This window comes from Rhinopithecus bieti, unplaced genomic scaffold (assembly GCF_001698545.2).
Source record: "Rhinopithecus bieti isolate Rb0 unplaced genomic scaffold, ASM169854v2 scaffold_33245, whole genome shotgun sequence".
Lineage (NCBI taxonomy): Eukaryota > Metazoa > Chordata > Mammalia > Primates > Cercopithecidae > Rhinopithecus > Rhinopithecus bieti.
The window spans coordinates 1-23,805 of record NW_016814320.1 but is presented as its reverse complement, the minus strand read 5'-3'; the positions used below and the strand labels follow the sequence as shown (position 1 = coordinate 23,805).

The 23,805-nt window shown below is 35.5% G+C and overlaps 1 protein-coding gene across 1 annotated transcript in view; it reads left to right on the top strand.

The window, feature by feature from the left end:
* Positions 1 to 21,274, top strand: part of LOC108514056 (leucine-rich repeat-containing protein 7) — a 56,048-nt gene extending 34,774 nt beyond the window's left edge. The window contains exons 6-8 of the mRNA XM_017850080.1: positions 6,186 to 6,407; positions 20,021 to 20,113; positions 21,192 to 21,274. Coding sequence (XP_017705569.1) covers positions 6,186 to 6,407; positions 20,021 to 20,113; positions 21,192 to 21,194 — 318 coding nt within the window. The 3' untranslated portion in view covers positions 21,195 to 21,274. The remainder of the gene's footprint in view (positions 1 to 6,185; positions 6,408 to 20,020; positions 20,114 to 21,191) is intronic.
* The last annotated feature ends 2,531 nt before the right edge of the window (positions 21,275 to 23,805 follow it).

The following is a 23,805-nucleotide window of genomic DNA, read 5'->3' as shown; positions in this document are numbered from 1 at the left end:
GTCCTGTCTACCAGTTCACTGTTTCTCTCCTCTGTTTTCTACAATCTGCTGTTAAACCTATTCACTGACTGAGTTTTTGATTTGTTATTTATTTTCAGCTCTAAAATCTCCATTTGTTTCTTCTTTATATCTTCTGTTTCTTTGCTGAGACTCTTTTTAATTTTTATATATTTTTTACTGACATGGTCTTACTCTGTCTCCCAGGCTAGAGTGCAGTGATGTGATCAGAGCTCATTGCAGCCTGGACCTTCTGAGCTCAGGTGATCCTCCCACCTCAGCCTCCCGAGTAGCTGGCACACATCACCACACCTGGCTAATTTTTTGTATTTCTTAAAAGACAGGGTTTCGCCATGTTGTCCAGGCTGATCTTGAACTCCTGACCTCAACTGATACACCTGCCTCGGCTTTCCAAAGTGCTGGGGTTATAGGGTTGAGCTACAATGCCCGAGATCTTTGCTGAGACTTTATATTTCTTTGCTGAAGGTTTCTAGTTTTCCTTTGGTTTCAAGTGTGTGTGTGTAATTGATCATGGAAGCATTTTTAAGTGGCTGTCTTAAAAATAAGATAATTCTAACATCTTTGTCCTCTCAGTATGAGCATCTATCGATTGTCTTTTTTTATTTGGTTTGAGATCTTCCTGATTCTTGGTATGATGAGTGATTTTTTAATTAAAACCTGGGCACTTTTATATTATGTTATAAAACTCTGTATCTTACTTAAAGCTTCTGTTTTAGCTGCCTTTCTCTGATACCACTCCAGTTGGGGAAGGGTGTGGTGCTGCCTTGTTATGGCCAGGTGAAGGTAGAAGTCCAGTTTTCCAAATCAGCTTCCAGTGACAGTTGAGTCAAAGGCTCCTCATCATTGGTAAGTGAGGATGGAAGTTTCATCTCCTCACATGGTCTCCATTTAGTAGGGGTAGCATCATTACCACTGGATGATGGAGAAAGTCTTGACTCTCTACTAGGCCTTCTCTGACACTACCTCATTAGTAAGGTAAAGGGTGCTTCATTACTGCTGGGTGAGAGTGGAAGTCCAAGCTCCTTGTGTGGTCACAACTGACACCACTGAAGAAGAGGGGCTTATTACTAGTTGATGGGAATGAATGCTGTGCACCTACCTGCCTTTTCTAACACCACTCTAGCAGAAGTGTTTGTGTGCCTTGTGACATCCTCACAAGGGTAGAAGTCTAGGTTCAACACTTGACTTTTGCTGGCATTGTTCGGGGTGGGGCTATAGTTTTTTTCTATGGTGTTCAGTGGAGGAGTTATTGTCTAAAAGCATTCTGTCTTGTTAGACTGCATCTTTCCTATTCATTGGTTAGAGAGAGTAGACTTTTGTTGGAGCATTGTTTATACCTATTGGCATTTTCAGATTGTCTGCTTCTTCAGCTCCAAGTCAGTGATATGTGACACAAAAATAAGCTCAGAGAACTTACCACCATGCTGTGACTTGTTCCCCAGGTCCCTAGCTAGTCTGCCTTCTCTTTATTTAATTTGTAGTCTTCTTACATTTATGTGTAATGTCCAAGGTTTTTTAGTTGTACTTAATGGAAGAAATAGGGCAAAGTACATCTACCCCATCTACCTGGAAGCAGATGTCCTACTGGCCTAATTTTTAACAACTAACCTGCATTTAAAAAAAAGTGGGGGTGCCACGGAAAACGTGATGTGAATAGAAAGTAATAGGCCTGGGTTTTGTTGTTATTGTTGTTTTATAAAATTACTGATATTGACTTATTTATACGAGTGCTAATTCCTTGAAATCAGTAAGTAAAATATGCTTTGGAGATGATTCTGCTTCCAAACATTTTAAGAACTCTTTTGGATTTAATTTCAGAGAATGAATTGTGTTCTTTTGAACATTCTCAGTGGCGTAAATTGTAATCTTTTAAGGCAGTGTTTGATTTTTGGAAGCAAGCCCAGGTGGTTCAAGAGCCAAGATGGGTAATAAAACAGATGACCAAATTGGGTAACATAATACACTTCTTAGTCTAACACTCTTTTTTAAAAGAACAGCGTAAACCAAATCATTTTTACAGTGATAAAGCCATGTCTTTTATATTGTACAATACCTCCCAAATACTTGCAACTTTCACATAATAAGCCTGATTCACTGTGGGATGAATTTTGCATGAACAGTGCCATTTGCTATCAAATCAACAATTCTTTTCTGTGGTTTTTGACATAAATATTTTCTTGGGTCCTATAGATATTGGAGTTTTCCCTGTAAACTTTGACAGTTTTAGGGGTCAACTTCAAAACAACATATTCCATCACTATTCTCCTCAAATACATGTTATTTTTTACAACCAACCTCCCCTTGAAAGTTCCAAACAAATGTCAAATCTTCTCTATTTCTTTTTACTATTCAAAATGTGTAGCACAAGCTTTACAGAAACCTTCATGTTCAAATTTCCCTTCAGTATGAGTCAGTGTTCTCACAGCTAACCCTCTGCATGAATAAGTCTAATCTCTTACATTTTCTACATTTTCATCAGTTCTTTGAACTTCATCATGAACATCCTTATTACTTTTCTCAAGCCTTTGTGTTAGTAAAAAACAACTTCCTCTTTATAGTCCTTCTGAACCATTATTGTCCCTCTAGATGTCTTGTCATTTACGTTTGTTTAACTTTACAAAAAATTCTGTTAATTCTTTGCTTTCTACAGCTCTCATTCCCCAACGTCATTCATCACAGCCTATAGCCCAAGAGAGACAAAAAAAACTGCTGCTGCTACTGCTGCTGCTGCTGCTGCTGCAAACAGAATGACTTTACAGCATGTTCCTTTCATGCCTATTGTTTGTTTTGCCAAGCCATCTAAGAGCATAAGCTTAATTACTTCATAGTAATAGATTACTAAATACAAAAGCACATCCTATTTGCTTAACTAATAACGCTCAAAGTCACATGTGCAACATCTAAAACAGATGATAGACCTAATCCACTAAGTAGGAAATTGCCTTTTGGCAAATTAAAGAGCTGCTAAAGAAATTGAATAATATATGCTCTCTCTCAACAACTTGATCCTTTTGTTCCTTTTCATGGTTCCTTTTCAATTCATGGTTCAACTAATCGAGGTGGGTGTCAATTTGCGGGGAAAGGGTTGCAGTATAATGTAGTGTTTAAAAGGACGACCTTTGATACACAGACTTGGTTCAAATGATGGTGCTGTCAGGTTACCAGTTGTATTACTTGGGAAATTTACTTAACCTCTTCCACCCTTAGTTTTGTCCTCAGTAAAATTGGATAATAAAAATTACCTCTTAACACTATTGTAAAGTTTAAAGAGGTAATATGTATATGGTGTTTTAGCACATTTGCACTGAGTGTTTGGGTGGTAGCTATTATTTATTAAATGCCAGTTATTGTGTCAGTCATTAAAAACTGTAAGTAGAATATGATGCTTGCTCTCAAAGAGTTCAAAATCAGCATAATCTTGAGCTCACATCCTGTCCTATTAGAAGAAAAAATACACCCGAAAAGTAAGTCTGAAGGCTATTACACCGGGAGTTCAAGGCTGCAGTGAGCTATGATCACACCACTGTACTCCAGCCCGGGCGACAGAGTAAGCCTCTGTGTCTACAAATAAAAATTAAAACTAAATTCAAATAACAAAGGCTATTATAGTTCTCCAATATATAGCATTCACTTTTCACCCTTGAATAGACTAGTACTATAATACTCTAGTCAACAAAGTAATCCATAAGCAGTTATTCATTTTCTCATGTAGATTATATTTCATGGAACCAAGCTATGTTCTGGATCCTTCTAAGTTTGTCTGGGTGGAAAAATGCTTTGCTTATCTATATGATCACTTTCAATTAAACTGCCAGTTGTCACTTGCACTGGTTCAAGCACTGACTGAAGACCCATGAATATTCTGCCAGTGGAAGCAGATATAAACTTAAAAATCAGTTGATTTCTCAGTAGGCAGGCCAGTCACCCTCAGTCAGATAGTTCCACCCCCAGCTCCTCTGACTCCTGAAATCATTTTCTCTAGCTATGTAACTGGGCATGCCAGTGAGTTCATTCAGAATACAGCAGCACAGGCCAAGCACTGTGGCTCAAGCCTTTAATCCCAGCACTTTGGGAGGCTGAGGCCGGTGGATCACTTAAGGTCAGGAGTTCGAGACCAGTCTGGCCAACATGGTAAAACCCTGTCTCTACTAAAAATGCAATTAGCTGGACATGGTGATGCAGGCCTGTAATCCCAGCTACTTGGGAGGCTGAGGCAGAAGAATCACTTGGACCTGGGAGACGGAGGATGCAGTGCGCCAAGATCGTGCCACTGCACTCCAGCCTGGGCAACAGAAAAAAGACTCCATTGCCAAGAAAAAAAAAAATACAGCAGATCAAAATGTGATACTGAGCTTATCATGGCTGCCCTCTCCTCCAAACAAAACACAATGCAATTTACACCCCTGGAAAAAAAAGAAAAGATATTCCATGGCAGCAAGCAAGAATTGAATTTGCAATAAGGAAAAACTTGACCACAAGGGTGTTCAATGTTCTAGAATGACTGAAAAGGCTGCAATATCTTCTTTCATTAAGATTTCTGAGAAGGGAATAGATATAATGAAGAAATACAGATTTGCCCTTTATGAGGTTATCTTAGTTGTATTTATGAGGTTATAGATCTGTAATCACTGGATATGTGTTGGACAGATTTGGATTGATAATTGATTTCACATTGTGCTGGTATAGTCTGAAGCTCTTTTTTGCATCTTTTCCTCCAGTTTCTCATGTCTGAGATATCTTTACTGTTTTTGAATGTAAACAATTGTAAATGATACCAAGACAGTCAATTGGACATCTAAAATATAATCAAATGGTTGTTTACTTTGCCTTACATATTGCCAAATTATAATTTTGAATATTTTCTTTTGAAATTGTCTCTTGTTTGGAATCCAGTAGTATATTTTCCTCTGCAAATGATTTTCATTATCACTGTAGTGTTTTTTATGTTGCTTTTCTTTAAAACTTTAAAATAATTAAATTTAATCTCTTCCATGAATACTTATTTAATAATTATCTTTTATTACTCCAACCTAACTTTTCACAGTAATCAAAATCTTGGTTAGTCAGGAAATTTCACAAGCTTTCTTAGCTAATGAATTCAAAGACGAAATTCACTTTTGAATTCATGTCACCTATCCTTAAAAGATCAATAGGAAAGAAAATGAATTTAGGAAATAAATCCCCATGTCTTTCAATAGTAATGGGTGAAGTACTAAGCACAGCACTAAAATACATGTTTAAAATTATTCATGATCAGCATTCATTTTCCATGTTAGACTCCCATGTTAAGCCATTCTCAGTTTAGAAAGGCATATTCTGGCTTACCAGCTCACACACAAAACTGCTTGCTTGCTTGGTTGGTAGAAAAGACATCAGATAGAATGACGCAAGGAGCTGGTGCTAAAATGAAGGTGAGAAAACAGGAATCAACAAAGAAGTAGGGGTATGATCATATCATTTAAAGATGAGAGACTGCAGCAAGCATACCCTCTCTCCTCCACCTTTAAGAATTTAGAAATTATCATTATCCGTTTAAATAAGGGGTACTGATTAATCCATCTGGAAGCTCATGACCAGATGATCTTCTGCAGGGAGAGCTCATTTTGAAGACGTTTCCATAGCTAGTGCCCCCACAGGAATTTATCACATGATTAATTTTTAATGTAACTTAGAGATTTCAAAGGCTGTATTTGAATGGTGATAATTGATAAATATTGGTTATACTCATCTGAACAAACTTAGTTGCTTCCAAATCAGAAAACTGTTTCCAGCATTTCCCCCCTGGTGTTACATATATTAACATCTCTCTGTCTCTCTCTGGTATATTTCAAGATGAAATACCAAATACAGCTTCCCTTTAAGTTGTGACTTAATTTTCTTCCTGAGATTTTTCAAACTGAATTTTGTTCCTGTAAAGTGGGGTTAAAATTATCTCTGGCAAGCCAGCAGATGACTATGAATGTATTTAATGTGATCTTGCTCCAATATTAACATTTTCACAAACCACAGTAGGCAGACCCTTACTGTTTCTTCATTATCCCTTCCGACCATGACTGAGAGCCCAAATGGTGCCGCTTTACCAGAGAAGTATTCTGTACATGCTTTCTACTTTAATCACATCCTTTCAGCACCATGAATCTTTGCCTGACAGATTATCTTCTCCACAGGCAGGCAGCCATATCCAGACGTTGATGGGGTCCCAAAGCCTTCAGCATCGCAGCCGGGAGCAGCAGCCATATGAAGGAAATATAAACAAAGTGACCATCCAGCAATTTCAGTCACCATTGCCTATTCAGATCCCCTCTTCACAGGCCACCCGGGGACCTCAACCTGGACGGTGCTTAATTCAAACGAAAGGGCAAAGGAGTATGGATGGATATCCAGAGCAGGTGAGAAGTGTTTCTTTATTACTGATGAATTTTCAGGAAAGAAAAGTCCAAACAATCCATGGTTTGCCTTCCCTCATTAATGTGGTCCAGGACACAATGCCATCACCACGTTGAATGGGGTAGGGTCCTCTTTGTGGGGATTTTTATCCTTCTTTCCAGTGGTTAAGTACTACAACATATAGGGATTTATAGTTGGGAAAATACCCGTTTTACAAAAGGAAAAATTGATGGGGCGGAATAATTTTTCCAGTACTATCCTACACCCTGTCCTACCCACTCCTGACTCCAATTTAGCTCTACAGTACAGATTTTGAATGTTATAAAGGACTTCAATGGATTAGGTATATTTACCAAGTCCTCTGGTGAAACCTACGGTGTGAAAGTAAACTGTTTTATTTCCCCCATCTGTCGGAAGATATCTTTTAAAAGTCCTATCTTCGGATTGTTGAATGGTGCAGAGATAAAGCTTTGCTGTGAAGATGTGAAGATAACTATAAAGAACAGTTAGAAGGGAAATGTTTCTGACATGCTTCAAGTTACTGATAAATGCCATGTAGCGAAAACAATTGCATTCTTCAAACCTACCTAAAATTAGGGTTTGCTTTTCCATTGTAGAATCTGTTTTAGTTCCTTAGGACTGGAAAACTGAATGGGATTGCATCTATTGAGCTATATTAATCTTAGAAAGTAAAACATTTAGATCTTAATACACTATTAAAATTACTTTCTCTTATTTTATTATTCAGATAGATAGGCTACATTCCTACTGACTTTTCTAACTTTTAATATGGTCTATAAAAGCTTCATTTTATTATTACTTATCAAAGTTTTACGTATCTCCTCACCTGACTTTCTAAACATGTCAAAATTAACTTCATTCTCCAGATTTTACCTTTATATTGTTAAGAGCCATTTATCATTTGGATTCCAGGGGCTTTAAACATCTCCTCTATTTCTTAATATCCTTCTTGAAGCCTAGATTACGTACTAATCATTCTCAGAATCATAGGTACTTTTTAAAGATAATTTTCTCCCTCTCCTGCCTTAATCTAGGTCAAGTGTTGAATTTAAGCTATTATAAACCAGACAGGTGCCTTTAATCAGATAATGATATGGGGTTTTTAATTCTCCAGATACTCTTAAAAGTTAATATAATTTTAAATTATGCTTTACCAAAGGCATCTTAGGAGGTTAAAAAAAATTGTTCATAGATATTACTTGCCCACAAGTATCATAACTCAAGCCAGTTCTCTGATTTAGTTATTCTTATTAAAAGCTACATGGTTTTTTCCTCCCAGAATCAATGCATTTGAAAATCCACTGAGATTAATGCTATCTGTTCTCACCTACATTGAAAAGTAGGTTTAGTGTTAGCATGCAGTTATTCTGAACACCCCAAATTTAAAGGCTATTTTAATACTATTTCTGAAAAATATGTAAATTATATAAAGTTTGACTAGTAAGAGAATTACTAAGTTTTAAAGTTTACACATGTATTGAGTTTAGAACATTATGATTATTTCAGAAAAATGTATTTATAGTAGCTCTCAAATGTTTTCATTCCCAGCTTGATAACATCAAGTGCCTTTCAAACTGAGAGATAAAATTGAAACATTCAATTGAATGCTTAAACCTGTCTGAACTATAACTCAGAATTGTAGAACTGCCTATATGTTAAGGAAGGGACTTAAATATAACACCTTTTGGTGTCCCAGTTTTTTCTGCCTTGGTTTCAGGCTGAAATGGTTTTGAATGTATTGTACATTTCAAAATAGCTAGAAGTGAGGACTTGGAATGTTCTTGACATAGAGAAATGATAAGTCCTCATGGTGATGAATATCCTAAACACCTTGACTTGATTACACATTCTGTGCATGTGACAAAATATCACATGCACCCCATGAATATATATACAAATATCATTATGTTTCAATAAAAAAGATTTTGGAGTGAAAGAAAGCCTAAAGGCATTTAAACAAACAGTTCTGGTCCCCAAACTATGCTACCTCTCATCCCATTATAAATCTTGAGTCAGTTTCTTAAAGCTGTTTTCGCAGTTGGCCAGCTCATATTGGCACATTGCCATGTGCTCCTCTTCCCAATCACACCTTCAGTGACATCATATTAATAGGTTGAAGTTGTGGGAAAAATTATACCAGGAACATCAGCAAACACTGCGAATTAGGGCACTCCCCCAACCCCAACCAGTTGTTTATTAAATATTTTCCAGCACACTACTGACTACTACCCTGATTTCTTTCATCTTTTTCTTTCTCTAACCTCTTCACTTCTTCATTTAGCTTAGTGTTCAAGAAAGAGATACTAGGACTAGGTCTCAGAATTTGGAGTTCTAATTTCATGTTTACGTTTATTAACCACTTGTCCACTTGTCCTTGGCCAAGTTATTAACTCTTCCTGAGAGTCAGTTTCTCTCCTGATAAAATGAGAGCATTGCTACCCACTAACAACATTCAAAAAGAATTTGTGAGAGTCAGATAATAAACTTCTACACACACACACACACACACACACACACACACACACACACACTCTGTAAGCTTGGCACTGAGGGTATAGAAACAGAAAACAGAAGAAATAGAATATTTTAAGAATTCAAATATTTGAAGAAACTTAATGATTATCAGTCCCAACCTCCTTCATCTAAAGATAGAAAGACAAACCAAAAAATATTAAAAGAGGCTGAAAGATTATATATTTCACTCTCATAATGAAACTATTTCATGTGTTTTTTACTTTCCTAAGTTATATTTCTTTTGAAAATTCAGACCTTTTTAGTAAGTATATGTGGCTGTGTGTTTTAAAAGAAGACTTTTATTCCAAATTTAACAAGGAAAAAAATGGAGAAAAACATTTAAAACATGTAAAGACTTTATGGAGCTTCACATGAAAATTATAGAGTGGTGATTTAAGTGTAAAGAGCAGTGATGTAACATAAAATTTCTAATGTACATTTGGGGCATATAAATCAAAACATTCTATTTTAATAAGACATTTCTAGTGGTGCTATAAAAGAGCCATAAAGAGAAAAGCAAAGTTCAATTTAAATTATCTAACAACAGTGGTAAATTTGGCCAGGTACAATATGGAAAAACCTAAATTATTCAACATTTTTAAGAGCAAGAAGACACAATCAATGTGGTGCAAAGAAAGTCTACTCAGTGTAATAAAACACAATAATTTCTGTTAAAGTAAACCTTGGAAACTTTAGTTAAACAGTAGTCACTTATTGAAATGCTACAGGTAAAACAAAATCTGATTACAGTGAATACACATTTTTTGATTCAGGGAAAGGAAATCTGAATGAAAATAGCAAAGAAAGGAACAGCAGTTACCATATATTAAGCACCTGCTATGTGTTTTACACTCTTATTTCTCACACACAGGTATGGCAGCAGAGGCTTGTGACCTATAGAGTTGCATAAGGTCCTGCACTTAAAAGGGTCCCACGTTTGGATTAATGCCCTGCTGTCACCATCTTGTAATTCTTAATAATTTTTGATCAAGGAGCCCACGTTTTCATTTTGCATCAGGTCCAACTAATTATATAACTGGGCCTGCTTACATATACTATTTTATTTAATCCTCATAATAATCTTATTTTCTTTTTACAAGTGAAGAAACCAAGGCAGAGAGAAAATAATTTATGGAAAGTGTAATTGGCCAGCTGGAATTTTGTCAGGTTTTTTCTGACCCAAATCTGAGTCCTGTGTCCTAATCTTACTGTAAAATTCACCACATGATCTCAATGCCCTCTCTGTCAAATGATATTAATTAAAGCTGCCTGAACTATAACTCAGAATTAGAGAACTGCCTTATGGAGTGTTCAAGTGAACTCATGAATAATTCCAATTGCTTAGAAAAGAAAAAGCTACTAAACAAATGGAAATTTTATTATTAATGAAAACGTACTTCTGTATCCCTTAATGTCACCCAAAGAACTAGTGTATTTTTAACCTGATTAAAATAAGTTCCATGTGGAAATGAACATATATAATCAATGCCAAAACTGACGACATTGAAAGAATTAGAATGAGTGTCATTTGTTATGTAAGCGGAGTATTGAACTTTGTTTAGCCATAAAAAAGCATTTAGTACGCTTTGAGGCTCCCCTTCAGTGATAAAACCATCTAAACTTTCAAACCAGCCATCACAATAAAACGGACAAAATATTCAAGAACTCTAGAAACCTAAACTTCTAGTTTAATGCACTTATTTTCATGTTTATTTTTCAGAAATAACAAGTATCAAGTCTGTTCTCAACTCTAGGTTTAAATTAAATATATGGAAGTTATATTTCAACTATAAAATGTTACCAGATTCAATGTGTTAATTTCTGTAAACTATAAATCTGACTTCAAATAATATCTGCAGCAAAAACCATATGCATGTCACCTGAAGTTCATTTTCAAGGGATTTTACTTGAAAAGGAGATTTTAATGCATAAACCATTTAGATTACTTACAAACATAATAGAGGGTAAGAGTCAGAGTTGTATTAAGTAGTGAACTGAATAAAACAGCCAGAAAGTGAAGGTTTGACTTCTATTCCACATGGAAAACTCTTCATCAGAATATTCATCCTATTAGATCTTTCCTTTATGTCCCAGCGGAACTGAAGAAGCTTAAAGATCCCATCCACCTTATCCTCCCCTTCACAGTATGGTAATGCTTTATATAAGTTATTCTTAACCACAGCTGCAGAATCTGTTGAGGGGCTTTAAAAAATCCTGGTGTCTTGCTCTCATCCCCAAATACACTGATTTTAGTAGTCTGCATGTGACCTGGGCAGTGAGACTTTTGAAAATTCCCCAAGGTGATTCTATTGTGTAGCCAAGGTTGAGGAGCACTGCTTTAGATATTCTGTAGCTCAACAATTTATCAGCTGAATAATATATTACAATATCACTATTTAAAAGCATACATAAGTTGCCCATAAACTGTTGGATATTTTTAAAAGAAACTAACATCAGCTTTGTTTTTCCCTTTTGCAAACGTGTAATACAAGACAGAGTATATTTAAATAAGTAGATAATATAGATGCCAAAGCGGAAATAAGAAGGACAAACATCAGCATGATGCTTCAAACCTTTCAAAACCCTTTTATATATTCACTGATTTAATTGATAATGCTGTGATATAGGTAGAGTCGTTTCCATTTTATAGACTACAAAACTAAGACTAAGAGAAGTTAATGTCTTGCCTGTGGTCACACAATTTAGAAGCTGGGCTGGGATGAGAACCGAGTCCCATGAGTCTACCACATTACATGCTGCAGCCTGCTGCACTAGAGCCAAGCACACAAGTCAAGAGTAAATTCACATTGGAAGAGTGAAACGATGGAAAAATACATCCTTCATTCCATGTCTGCCCTGGACAAGAGGACCTCCCTAACATATCAAAATGGCAGGAGCCCAACCAACCTAACACATCAGGATAGCAGGAGCTCCACGGCTGTCTCCTGCCAGTGCCTGCAAGTATACATGTGAACTAAAGTTTGCGCCTGAAAGAGAACTTGTAAGCTCACATTAGAATCAGCCTCAGAAAGTTATAAAAAATGATATGCATCCATCATATTTAAGGGAAAAAAGTTCCAAAACGTACTCACAAGGAGATGCTGTAGTCTATCCTGGAAGAAATCATTTTAATACTTAATATTATGTGGAATACATAAAACAGCTGAGAGACAGGATTTCAGACATTTCTTTAGATTAGATGCTGTGGTCAGCTGCCCAAAGAGCACTCAAGAGTTCCAGGTGAGGACTTCATTTATTGTGTGAAGATGAAGAAAACTACATTCTGCTGAGTGATGTAAGAAGAAACATTTGGAGAGATTTGTTTTATTTAAATTATAAATTTTTTAATTAAAAGGGAATAGTTCAATAAAGGTGTTGTAAAATAGGTGTTAATGTGGTTTTAATCTATGTTATTTACTCAAATTATTTCAGGGACATCCTATACCTTATCCTGTGCCAGTTAAAGAATTGCTATTTGTGAATATTTCCCCCATAGAATTTTATTCTCCAGTCATCAAAATAATGCTTCAGCTCTGAATTCGTAATTCATAGTTTGAAACAGAGAATGTGTAACTCAACATCAGAAAGTCTGTCAATCGACTTTATAAATTGTGTGCAGTCACATGGTAGAATGCAGTAAACATTGCAGTGGGAATAAAAAGATTTATTTCAATGTTGCACTAAATACATATTATCTTATTGGTTTCCTTAAGTCCAAAATGAAGGAAATGAAATGACTAATCTTTAAAATTTATTTCCAGACTAAAAATGCATTTGAGTTTCTGTTTCCTAGATACATACAGAATCAGCTAATTTTTTCTGAAAGACCTAGAAAATGCTACATCAGGGGATTTTATTAGTCAATCTTGATACCAGTACATCTTCTTTTTTTTTTTTTGAGACAGTGCCTCTGTCACCCAGGCTGGTGTACAGTGAGGCAATCTCACCACAGCCTCCACCTCCTGGATTCAAGCAATTCTCCTGCCTCAGCCTCCTGAGTAGCTGGGATTACAGCATGCTCCACCACACCCAGCTAATTTTGGTATTTTTAGTAGAGATGGAGTTTCGCCATGTTGGCCAGGCTGGTCTCGAACTCCTGGGCTCAAGTGATCCACCCATGCCAGCCTCCCAAATTGCTGGGATTATCGGCGTGAGCCATCGCACGTAGCTGACCAGTACATCTTTTTGAAAGATTTAACTAGGAATTTCAGCTGGATTTGAATCTTTCATTCACAACAGAAAAAGATTTGAAAATAGAATTTGTATTTCAAAAAATATTAATTATCCTTGAATATTAACATGTATACATTTTTATAATCGCTGTTTCCTTTTGAGCCTATTTCATGGGCTTATTAGAAATTTTGGAAAATGCAGAGAAGTTTTATGTGTATTTTGTTTGGCTAAGTAATGCACATAATGTAAGTCAAAATGAGAAGTTATAATAGCTTATTACTGCATAGCACTTTTTATCATAAAACTGCTGTTATATAATAACCCATAAAACAAGGAGCTAAAAGTAGCAGTAACTTTAATTTCAAGCTTAATTTACATACCATGAAGCATTCTTTCTGCTTCTGTCAAGTCTTACAGTCAAATCTCCATCCTCATCTCATTTGACCTCTCAGCCATGTGGTTTGACCTTTTTCTTGAAACATTTTCTTCACTTGGCTGCTGTAATTCTATTGATTTTCCTCTTACTACACCAGCCATTATTTCCTGGTTTCTTTGTTGATTCCTCTTCTGTCCTTGACCTCTAAATGTTGGAGTGATCCAGTGCTTGGGACTTGACTCTTGTCTATCCATACTCTTCCCTGAATTCAGTTCTGGGCTGAGTGACTCCAAAATTTGTATCCCCAGCCTTGTTCTCTCTCCTTTACTCCAGATGTTTATATGCAATTAGCTACTTGTTGACATCTCATCCTGGATGTCTGATGAGTTTCTTAAACTTAGCATGGTTTTAAAAAACCGCTTCCTGCTGCTAACTCTACCAAACCTACTTCCCTCCTAGACTTCCCCATTTCAGTTAATGGCCTATCACCCTTTTGATATGACCAAACATCCTTGATTCCCCTTCCTCACAGCCTACACTCAATCCACAGCAATTTTATCAAGATATGCCTTGAACCTACCACTTCTCACCACCCGCACAGCTACCATCTTAGTTGGCCGTAACCTCACTCCTGACTACTTCAAATGCCTCCATATTGCTTTCTCTTCTTCCAGTTTACCTCCCTTTCGTCTATTATCCACTACTAAAGTGATCCTTTTTAAAAAACATAAATTATATTACACCATTCTTCCTCTTAAAACGCTCTAGTGGCTTTCAAAATTTCTGAATAAATTGTAAATACTTACTATGGCATAGTGTCCCTGCAGATCTGGCCCCACCTTCCTCTCCTTCTATTCTTCCCTTAGCTCTGTCATGATGACCTTGTTTTTTAACGGCTTTATTGATATAATTTATATACAGTAAAGTTCACCTGCTTAAAGTGTATAATTTATCGTTATCATTACATTTGTACAGTTGTGTAACTATCACTATAATCTAACTTTACAACATTTTCATCATTCAAAAAGAAACTTTGCATCCTTGAGCAGTCACTTTCCATACTCCCTCCAGCCCTAGACAACCACTCATCTACTTTCTGTCTCTATATATTTGCCTATTCTGTACAATTAATATGAATGGTATCATACAATACATGTATTTTTGTGATTTGCTCCTTTCACTTAGCATAAGGAACTGAATGTAGCATGTATCAGTATTTCATTGTCATTGCTAAATGATACTCCATTGTATGGATATACCACATTTTGCTTATGCATTTATCAGTTGATGGTTGATGAACATTTGGGTTGTTTCTACTTTTTGGCTATTAAGAATAATGCTGCTCTGAACATTAATGTACAAATTTGTGTGGAGATATATGTTTTCGTTTTTCTTGGGTAGAGACATAGAGGTGAAATTGCTGAGTCATATGGTAATTATATTTAGCATTTTGAGGAACTGCCAAATTCTTTTCTAAAAGTAGTTACAACATATTAATTCTGAACAGCAATGAATGTGGGTTCCACTTTTTCCACATCCTTACCAATACTTATTATTGTTTGTCTTTTGTATTATAGCCATCCTGTTCATTAGTATCTCATTGTCATTTTAATTTACATGTCTCTAATCACTAATGATATTGAGTATATTTTCATATACTTTTTGAATGTTTATATATCTTCTTTGGAGAAATGTCTTTAAAAAATATTTTGCCTATTTTTACATTTGGATGTCTTTTTATTATTGGATTGTAAAAGTTATCTATATATTCTGGATATACAACCTAATCAGATAAATCATTTGCAAATATTTTCTCTCATTCTGTAGGTTTTCTTTTCACTTTTTGATTGTCTTCTTTGAAGCACAAAAGGTTTTAGTTTTATGAAGTCCAACATATCAATCTCTTATATCATCTTTGGTTTCATATTTAAGAATCATTGCCTAATCTAAGGTGATGAACTTTACTCCTTTTGTATTTTCATCAAAGAGTTTTATAATCTAGGTCTTATGTTTCAGCCTCTGGTCTACTTTATGTAACTTTTATGTATGGTGTGAGATATGAGTACAGATTTATTCTTCTGCACGTGGGTATCTTGTCCCAGCACCATTTGTTGAAAGACTTTTCTTTTTCCCAGTGAATTACCTTCAACCCTTTGTCAAAATCATCTGACTATAAATGTTAGGATTTATTTCTGGGCTCTTATTCTATTAAATTGATCTATATGTTCATCCTTATGTCATCTTGTTGTTTCTTGACTTTGTAAAGACCAATCCATCTTCAGGGCATTTACAATTGCTATCCCCTTTGCTTGGGATAGTGTTTCATTTTTCTTATTGTTCATTGTTTGATCTTTGACATCATTCACATTTCTGCTCAAATGTGACATACTCAGAGAGGGCTTTTTTACCTACTCTATTGAAAATAGCTCTTTCCTGAGGCAAGAATAAGCTTAAAATAAATAAACAAGTAGAACAACTCCTGACTCCGTTTCACTTACTCTCTACTACCTTTCCTGCTGTTTTCCACAGCTCATCCCACTATCTGAAATTACTTATTTGTTGTTTATGTTTGCTACCTGTCTTCCTCATTAGAATGTAAGTTCTTTGAGGTCAAGGATGTTTTTATCTGCCTGGTACTTAGTAGGGAATCAATAAATATTTGTGGAATAAAGTCATAAATCATTATTTCTGCAACAGTTTTTATTGTCAAAGCTACGACAGTTTTCCAGAGTAGTTTATTTCAAAGTCATTGACAATTGAGGCACTCTTTGAATAACTGACATCTTTCTTTCTAAAACTCTTTATGTATTTTAACAAGGAGTCATCATATCCTTTTTATTGAGAAAAGCAGGGAGAATTTTAGCCTTTATTCTTTATTTATTTATTTACTTATTTATTTATTTATTTACTTACTTATTTTAGTGAGAGGGCTCACCCAGGCTGGAATGCAGTGGCACAATCATAGCTCACAGCAGCATCAAACTCCTGGTCTCAAGTGATCCTCCTGCCTCAGCCTCCTGAGTATCTAGGACTACAGGTGTGCACGACCATGCCAAGCTAATTTTTGTAACAATCCATTTTATCAAAAAAGCCCTTCCAAAATAAGACCCAGTATTGTAATTAGAGTAAGATTAACACAGATTGGAAGTATCAAGTAAAGTAGAATTACGGAAGCAGACTCTGAAAGACCATTGATTGCACTACTACTGCATGTGTTTTCAGCCAAAACATTCATTCTTTAAAACCAGTCTCTTAAAAGAAAACTGAGGCTGGCATGGTGGCTCACAACTATAATCCAAGCTCTTTGGAAGGCTGAGGTGGGAGAATTACTTGAGCACAGGAGTTCAAGACCTCATCTCTACAAAGAAAATTTTAAAATTAGCCGAGCATGGTGACACGTGACTGTAGTCCCAGCTGCTCCAAAGATTGAGATGTGAGGATCACTTGAACGTGGGAGGCAGAGGCTGCAGTGAGCCAAAATTATGCCACCGCATTCCAACCTGAGAAACAGCAAGACCCTATCTCAAAAAAATAAAAAATAAATAAAAAGAAAATTAAAATACTGGTTCTCATTAAATAAGCTATTTATTAGCTTCCTAGACCTAATCTTTTACTAGAACACTGCATTTCCTCTTTGCTGATCCTCTTTAGTTTCAGACTGTTTCTTGGATGTAAGGTATTCTGTCCTCTTACATTTTATGGCTTCTTTGGGCCTTAGCAGGCAGGTGCAACTACTTATCTGTGAGAGGAATACTCTCTCTGACATGCTTTATGAGACCCACTAGTCACAATACAACGTATTAGCCATATCTTAGCATGCCCAAGAGCAGTCTAGCTTCAGATCAGAATTTATGTTTGTCACATTTATAAAACTCCACTGTCATCTTTATTATTTCTATTAATAAAAAGTATATTAAGGCAGTTCTTCATACAGTTGGCACATGTAAAATTTGTCTCTCTTAGATTTTTAGTGCCTTCAAGATTTACAATAATATAAAATAGATATAGTCACTACCTTGAAAGAGAACAACTGGAAACTACTCTCAGCAATTTACTTTGTAAATTAAACCTGTTATATTTGTTTCCTTTGAGTTTTATAGTGGCCTGGAGAAAGCCAAAAGTGCATATACCTTCTACGTATTATGTTGTGGCAATATGAAATATTCACACTAGAAAGATACAACCTCAATTTTAAATAATGTAATTGGAAATGCATGAAAACATGGAAAAACACAAAAGAAAATGATTTCATCATATTGGTTGCTTTCTTCTCATTTTCTAATTAATAAATAACAAAGAGACCAACTAGCATACTGAATAAAGCTAAAATATTTCAGCTACATCAGGCTATTGTAAGTTTATATTCATAAACTATTCATAAACTATGATCAACATAAAAATACAAAGTATTATAAACTGTAAATTCTAGTACCTATGATAACTAGTTTTAACAAATCTAGCTGAATTGAAGGAAAAGTTATAATTAAACATCTTTAAAATAAGGGACAGTACTTATAGTTTTACTCATAATTTAGAAACTATTCATTAATGACTACATAAAGATCACATTAGTGCATAGGTTTTCATCCAAGTTTTTCATCTTGTATTGCAAGTGAACTATCTAATAGTTAAACATTATATTTACTATTATGAAATATGACAATGAATTAAGTATAGGATTATTAAACAGACAAACCTAATTGATCCAGGTTCCAGTGACAGTATGTGCTAATTAAGTCAGAAATAGGACTCAGTTTGCCTTGAACTAAGAGGTAGGGATTGAAGATAGCTTCACAATCAAAATGTAAAGAGTGTTCTGGACATTTACATTTGCCATAAGCAAATTAATAGGCTAAGCAAGAATGCTGGGGGTAAAAATGTGCTACTTAAGAAGCAAATGTTTACAATCACGTTTAAGAACTTTTCCAGTATGTAGTTATGTAAATACAAAATATATGCCAAAGTATGTCATCTTATTTTTTTTCTTAACTCTTTATTAATCTTTTGCCTGCTAACCTTTGGTAACACTTGGTTCACCTAATACTTACTCTGTACTTAAAAGTTGCAAAAGAGCTGGCCACAGTGGCTCACACCTGTGATCCCAGTGCTTTGGGAGGCCAAGGTGGGAGAATCACTTGAGGACAGGAGTTCGAGACTAGCCTGGGCAACACAGCAAGACTCTATTTCTAGAAAAAGAAGCAAACTAAAATTATTCAGGCATGGTGGCATACACCTGTAAGTCTCAGCTAGTTGGGAGGCTGAGGCAGGAGGATCCTTTGAGCCCAGGAGTTCAAGGCTGCAGTGAACTGATTGCAACACTGCACTACAGCCTGGGTGACAGAGTAAGACCTTGTCACTAAAATAAATAAAGAAATAATACATAATAAAGTTACAAAGTGTTTTTTCTTTATGTAACCAATGTATACTGCCTCTTGGTCCAAAATCTTTCAATTATCTGGGATCACTCTGTCCCACTTTACCTGGAGAACTAACATTTTTACCATAGCCCACACACACATCTCCTGCTCAGGGTCTCCAGGAATTCTTAGGTTTGTTAGAGTTTCTCTAGGTCATCCCTGGCACTGATGTCATTTCTGCTGAGTTCTTAATCTACACTCTTTTTATTAACTTCTGTTATTGCTATCATTTTTACTACAGCCTTATCCCAAGGCAGACCCTACTCCTAATGCCGTCATTCCCCCATACTACTATAAAGCAAAAGACTTTCATGTTTAATATACTTTTATTGATGATTTGTGATGTTGGGGAGGGAATATAACACAGAACATTAGAATGTTTGCCCTTGCGTTGCATATTGGCCATTCTCTTTCCCTAGCAATGTCTCCATAATTGTTGACTTCTTTCTTTAACTAGACCTCATCACACTGTTCTCCTCTTTCTTCTAAGGTTCCTAACTCCTACTTCAGGAGCTCCTGCTAGACCTGAAGCTTTCCACTGAGCATTTCATTTTTCCATTTTTTCACCCTCACACAAGCTGTAGCTACTTTCTCAAACTAAAAGATCTAATATTCCTAAACGAAGAATTATCTAACAAGGAGATGAATTGTTCTACTCCACTACAAAGCAGGCACGATTTATTTAAATAGCAGTATTTTCTCTCACTCTACATTTTAAAATTTTGTTTCACTTATTCAGACAGTCCTTTCTAATCAACCTGAATACATGTGCATTTCTGGTCTATAGCTAAGATAATGCATAGTATTTTAAGTGTTTATAAGACTTTTAATTTTTAAAAATGGCTAATCAAAATTTAGTCCTGTACGTGGTAACAAATAAGTACTTGCTAATATATTCTTGCCCAGGTAATTTCAAGCTAGTTTTCATCATAACTGATGCATATAGAAGCATTAAATCTTTTGTCAAAGTTTATATTGTCTTTTGTGTATCAAGTCAACATAGGCTAACCCTAAGAAATCAAGTGAAATGTGAATATTTTCTACTGAAATACAGTTTTTGAAAATATTTAGTTTTGATAGCTATTTACTTACCTTTTATATCTTTTTTACACAGTTTTGTGTGAGAATAGAAAAGAATCCTGGCCTTGGATTTAGTATCAGTGGTGGAATTAGTGGACAAGGAAATCCATTCAAACCTTCTGACAAGGTAAGAAATGAGTATCTTGTTGACAATTTTAATTGGAAAAATACTATCTACTACAGTAACAAAGGTTAGAAAAAAATTCAAGGGTTCTTGCTGTGTTTTCATGAGCTAGCTAACTCTGAAGCCAATTAGAAATTTTTTCAGCACAGGGATAAAAGAATTTACTGTAGCACTTGACACATACTAAGAATAAAGGGAAAAGTCTCTAAACATTCTATTTAAAAGGCAGAGTATTTTGTATTTTGTAGGAAGGCTTTGTGTTTTGTTTTATTTTGGCTTCACAGTTGTCTATATTTGTAAAGAAAGGTATATAGGCAGTTTCTTACAAGTTGTTTCCAAAGGTTAACTTGTAAGTCACTTATTTAGGAAACTGTTTTCTCACAATAGCGGAATGATTACATAGTAATTCAATGCAAAGGCAAGCTGACTGCCATCTCTTCAATTCATCAAGCATATAAAGAATTTTGCTAATAGAACTGTAGAATTGAGAAACCACAGAAAACAAATTTTCTATGAGAAAATCAGTTAGCATTAGCAGAAGAATTAGGTCCTCCTCTCATACTTACCCCTGCTTGTCAAACTGTGGAATTAAGGCACGCCAACTCTAACCTCAGCCATTTCCTGGACATTCAAGATGTTGCCCTTGCTCACATGTGACCTGCCTGACGCTGATGTGAGCCATCTGATTTTTTATTTTTTAAATGTTTACCTGGAGCTATAGAACCTGCCCTGCTACCATCAGTGTTTAATACTCTCAGCTTTGAATCAATTAGTAATTATTCAATGATAATTGAAGCTATCTACTTTTGCCCTCATCAAATTGCATTAAGTGACCCCATAAAACTTTAGGATGATGAAGAGAGACAAAAATTAAATATCAATAAAACCTCCGTACGCTCTGTACTTACCTTTGAGTCACAAGCTAGTCCACACCCTGTCAACTCATCACAATTATAAAAACCTACAGATTAATTTCTGATTATGAGACCTACTTCTGAAAAACCAAGATGCTGTTACTCTGGAGCTTTCTGTAGCCTGAAACAGAGCCTTTAACACCACATTTTCCTCCTCTTGTTCCCAGTGATCTTGTTTCTTACACGCTTCCTACCCTTCTTCCTTTCGTTTTTGGAGAAGGTCAGGAGAAGAGGATGGTCCAAAAGGAAGAATTGTTCGCACGATTATATACATTAGGAAGGAAGAGACCAGATGAAAATCTCCAGTGACCATGGATGAGAGCTCCTTTGGTCAACAGGCTGGAGCAGCTACTCATATAAAAGGAATGTATATGAGGCAATCTTATAATTAGGGGAATGCCAGTTGGAAACATCTGTTCCTAAGTAACTACTATGTTTCCATTTTGAAATGATGTTGAGGATACCATTGATTTATTACAATTAAAATATTCATGGCTTAGACCAACTGCTTAATTTTAATAAATTTTAATATATCTTAAGCATAAAAGTTCAAAATTATCAGAAACATGATAGCATTTTTTAAAACCTCAAATCATTATGTCTTATTTATCTTGACTCCTATTTTTGTCTTTCATTTTACATCTCTTTCATAAATTCTTTCAATGAAAAGTTAATAACCTTATGATACTTAAGATAGTTGAAATTCAAGACATATTTTTCTGTTCTTTCTCACCAGCATATAAATCTTTTCACTATATTTTTGGAAGGTACAGGGTAAAAAATATTTTTAAATTAAGGATGAATAGATTGTTAAATAGTCAAAATGTCAGAATACTGTTGCATTTCTGCTCTTTGCAACTGAAAGAGACTAGATCTGAGGCTTTCAAATCATTGCCTGCAATTCTTCCACTATGATGAATATGAACACTTAATAGCTATTCATTTAATTTCTCATTTGTAAGATTCTGATGACTCTAGTGAGACTGAACTATTTCTATGATCTTATAATTTGCTCTTTTGGTTAAATGTAACAGATAAAGCACTTGAATTGTATAATGTTTCCATTGAAAGATTTCCCCTCAAAAGCACTTTTCTTTGGCTGATTACACTCTAAAATCATTCATAATCTGAAAAGTAAATCTCTATTATTATAAAATAGGTGGGAGCAACTAGGAGTTCCAAATCTACAGAAGAATCTCAGTACTGCCTTTCATTTATTGACCAGTTTTGGTGGCATGCCAAACATATGGGTACACTTTGGTTAACTGTTCAGAGGATCCAAAGACACTGACTGACAATTTACGTAAGAATTTAGTCCACTCACAAGGAAAGGAATTAATCTGTTGGAAATTCAGTTGTGTGTGTGTGTGTGTGTTTTTTAAGCCCTAGTGCCCTATTCTGAAAGTGTTGCATTAAAAAAACCTAGTGCCTGAACCTACCCAAAAATATTAAACAGTAAGAAAATGAAAATGTAGAGAAACAAATTGGTTTTTCATGAAATGGCTGATTTACAGCTGGAAGTAAGAGGAGCCAAGTTAAACAGATGTTTAAATTCAATAAATACTGCCTGAGTCTGAGGTAGACTTGTAAGGAGTCTACTCATGCAAAAGTTTAAACTTTAATATGATACATACTCTCTTCAAATAAATAAGTCATTGATTAGGAATATTCTCAGAAATACACTATATTACTTTCCTTACTGCTCATGGATGTTTGAATGTTTTGCTGCTCAAAAAAGTATCCAAGAACGTCTGAATGTCTTAGAGGTACTGAGGACTTTCTGTACTGAAGTTAATTAATACATTTGTTCCGTTCTCTTCATTATTGTTGATGGAAATTAGTTTCAGGGAAATGTCAAGGACCAATGTGAGACAGCATCCAAAATGATTATAGCCAGACAGAGAAAGACGGAAACAGTCATCTCAAAAAGCTGAGAGCTGCAGCTGAGGCAAAAGGGAACTGTATTGTTCGGTCTGGCAGATGTTCTGATCTAAGTTCTGGGGTAGTGTGAGATTATTGCAGAAAAACACTTAAGGCAGCCCAAAAGTTAACTGGGGATTTATGGAGGAATCAGGATTAAGCCAAATATGAGGGAATATTTTTACCAGACTTTGAGCATTTAGAACAGCATCTCATCTAGCAAACTTAACTGCCCTTCAAGATCCAAGGTAGTCTTGATCAAATATTTTCTCCTCCAGTTAAAGGGGTAGAGCACAATTAGCCCTGCAGTTGATATTGTCAAAACAATGTTTAGTAGTTAAAAACACCAGTCCAGTCACCATAGAACTCATTATGTCAGTGTTCACTGTCAAGCAGCAACTGCTTTTACATACTTGGAAAGAGAAAGCAGTAGAACACTGGATGGAAATTAGTTGCCTCTGTCCTCTCAAAGAAGTGTATGATAGCCATTATCTGTTTTATTACAATAAAGAAACATCACTGTCAAATTGTCAAGATGTGCAGAAAGATGAAAGATTTTGAGCCAATAAATCTGATAGTAAAACAATAAAAATAATAGCCTTTTATTGAGTATATACAACATGCTGGGCACTGTATTAGGCTCTTTTTTTTTATTATTATACTTTAAGTTCTAGGGTACATGTGCATAACGTGCAGGTTTGTTACATATGTATACTTGTGCCATGTTGGTGTGCTGCACCCATCAACTCGTCAGCATCCATCAACTCGTCATTTACATCAGGTATAACTCCCAATGCAATCCCTACCCGCCCCCCCCGTGATAGGCCCCAGTGTGTGGTGTTCCCCTTCCCGAGTCCAAGT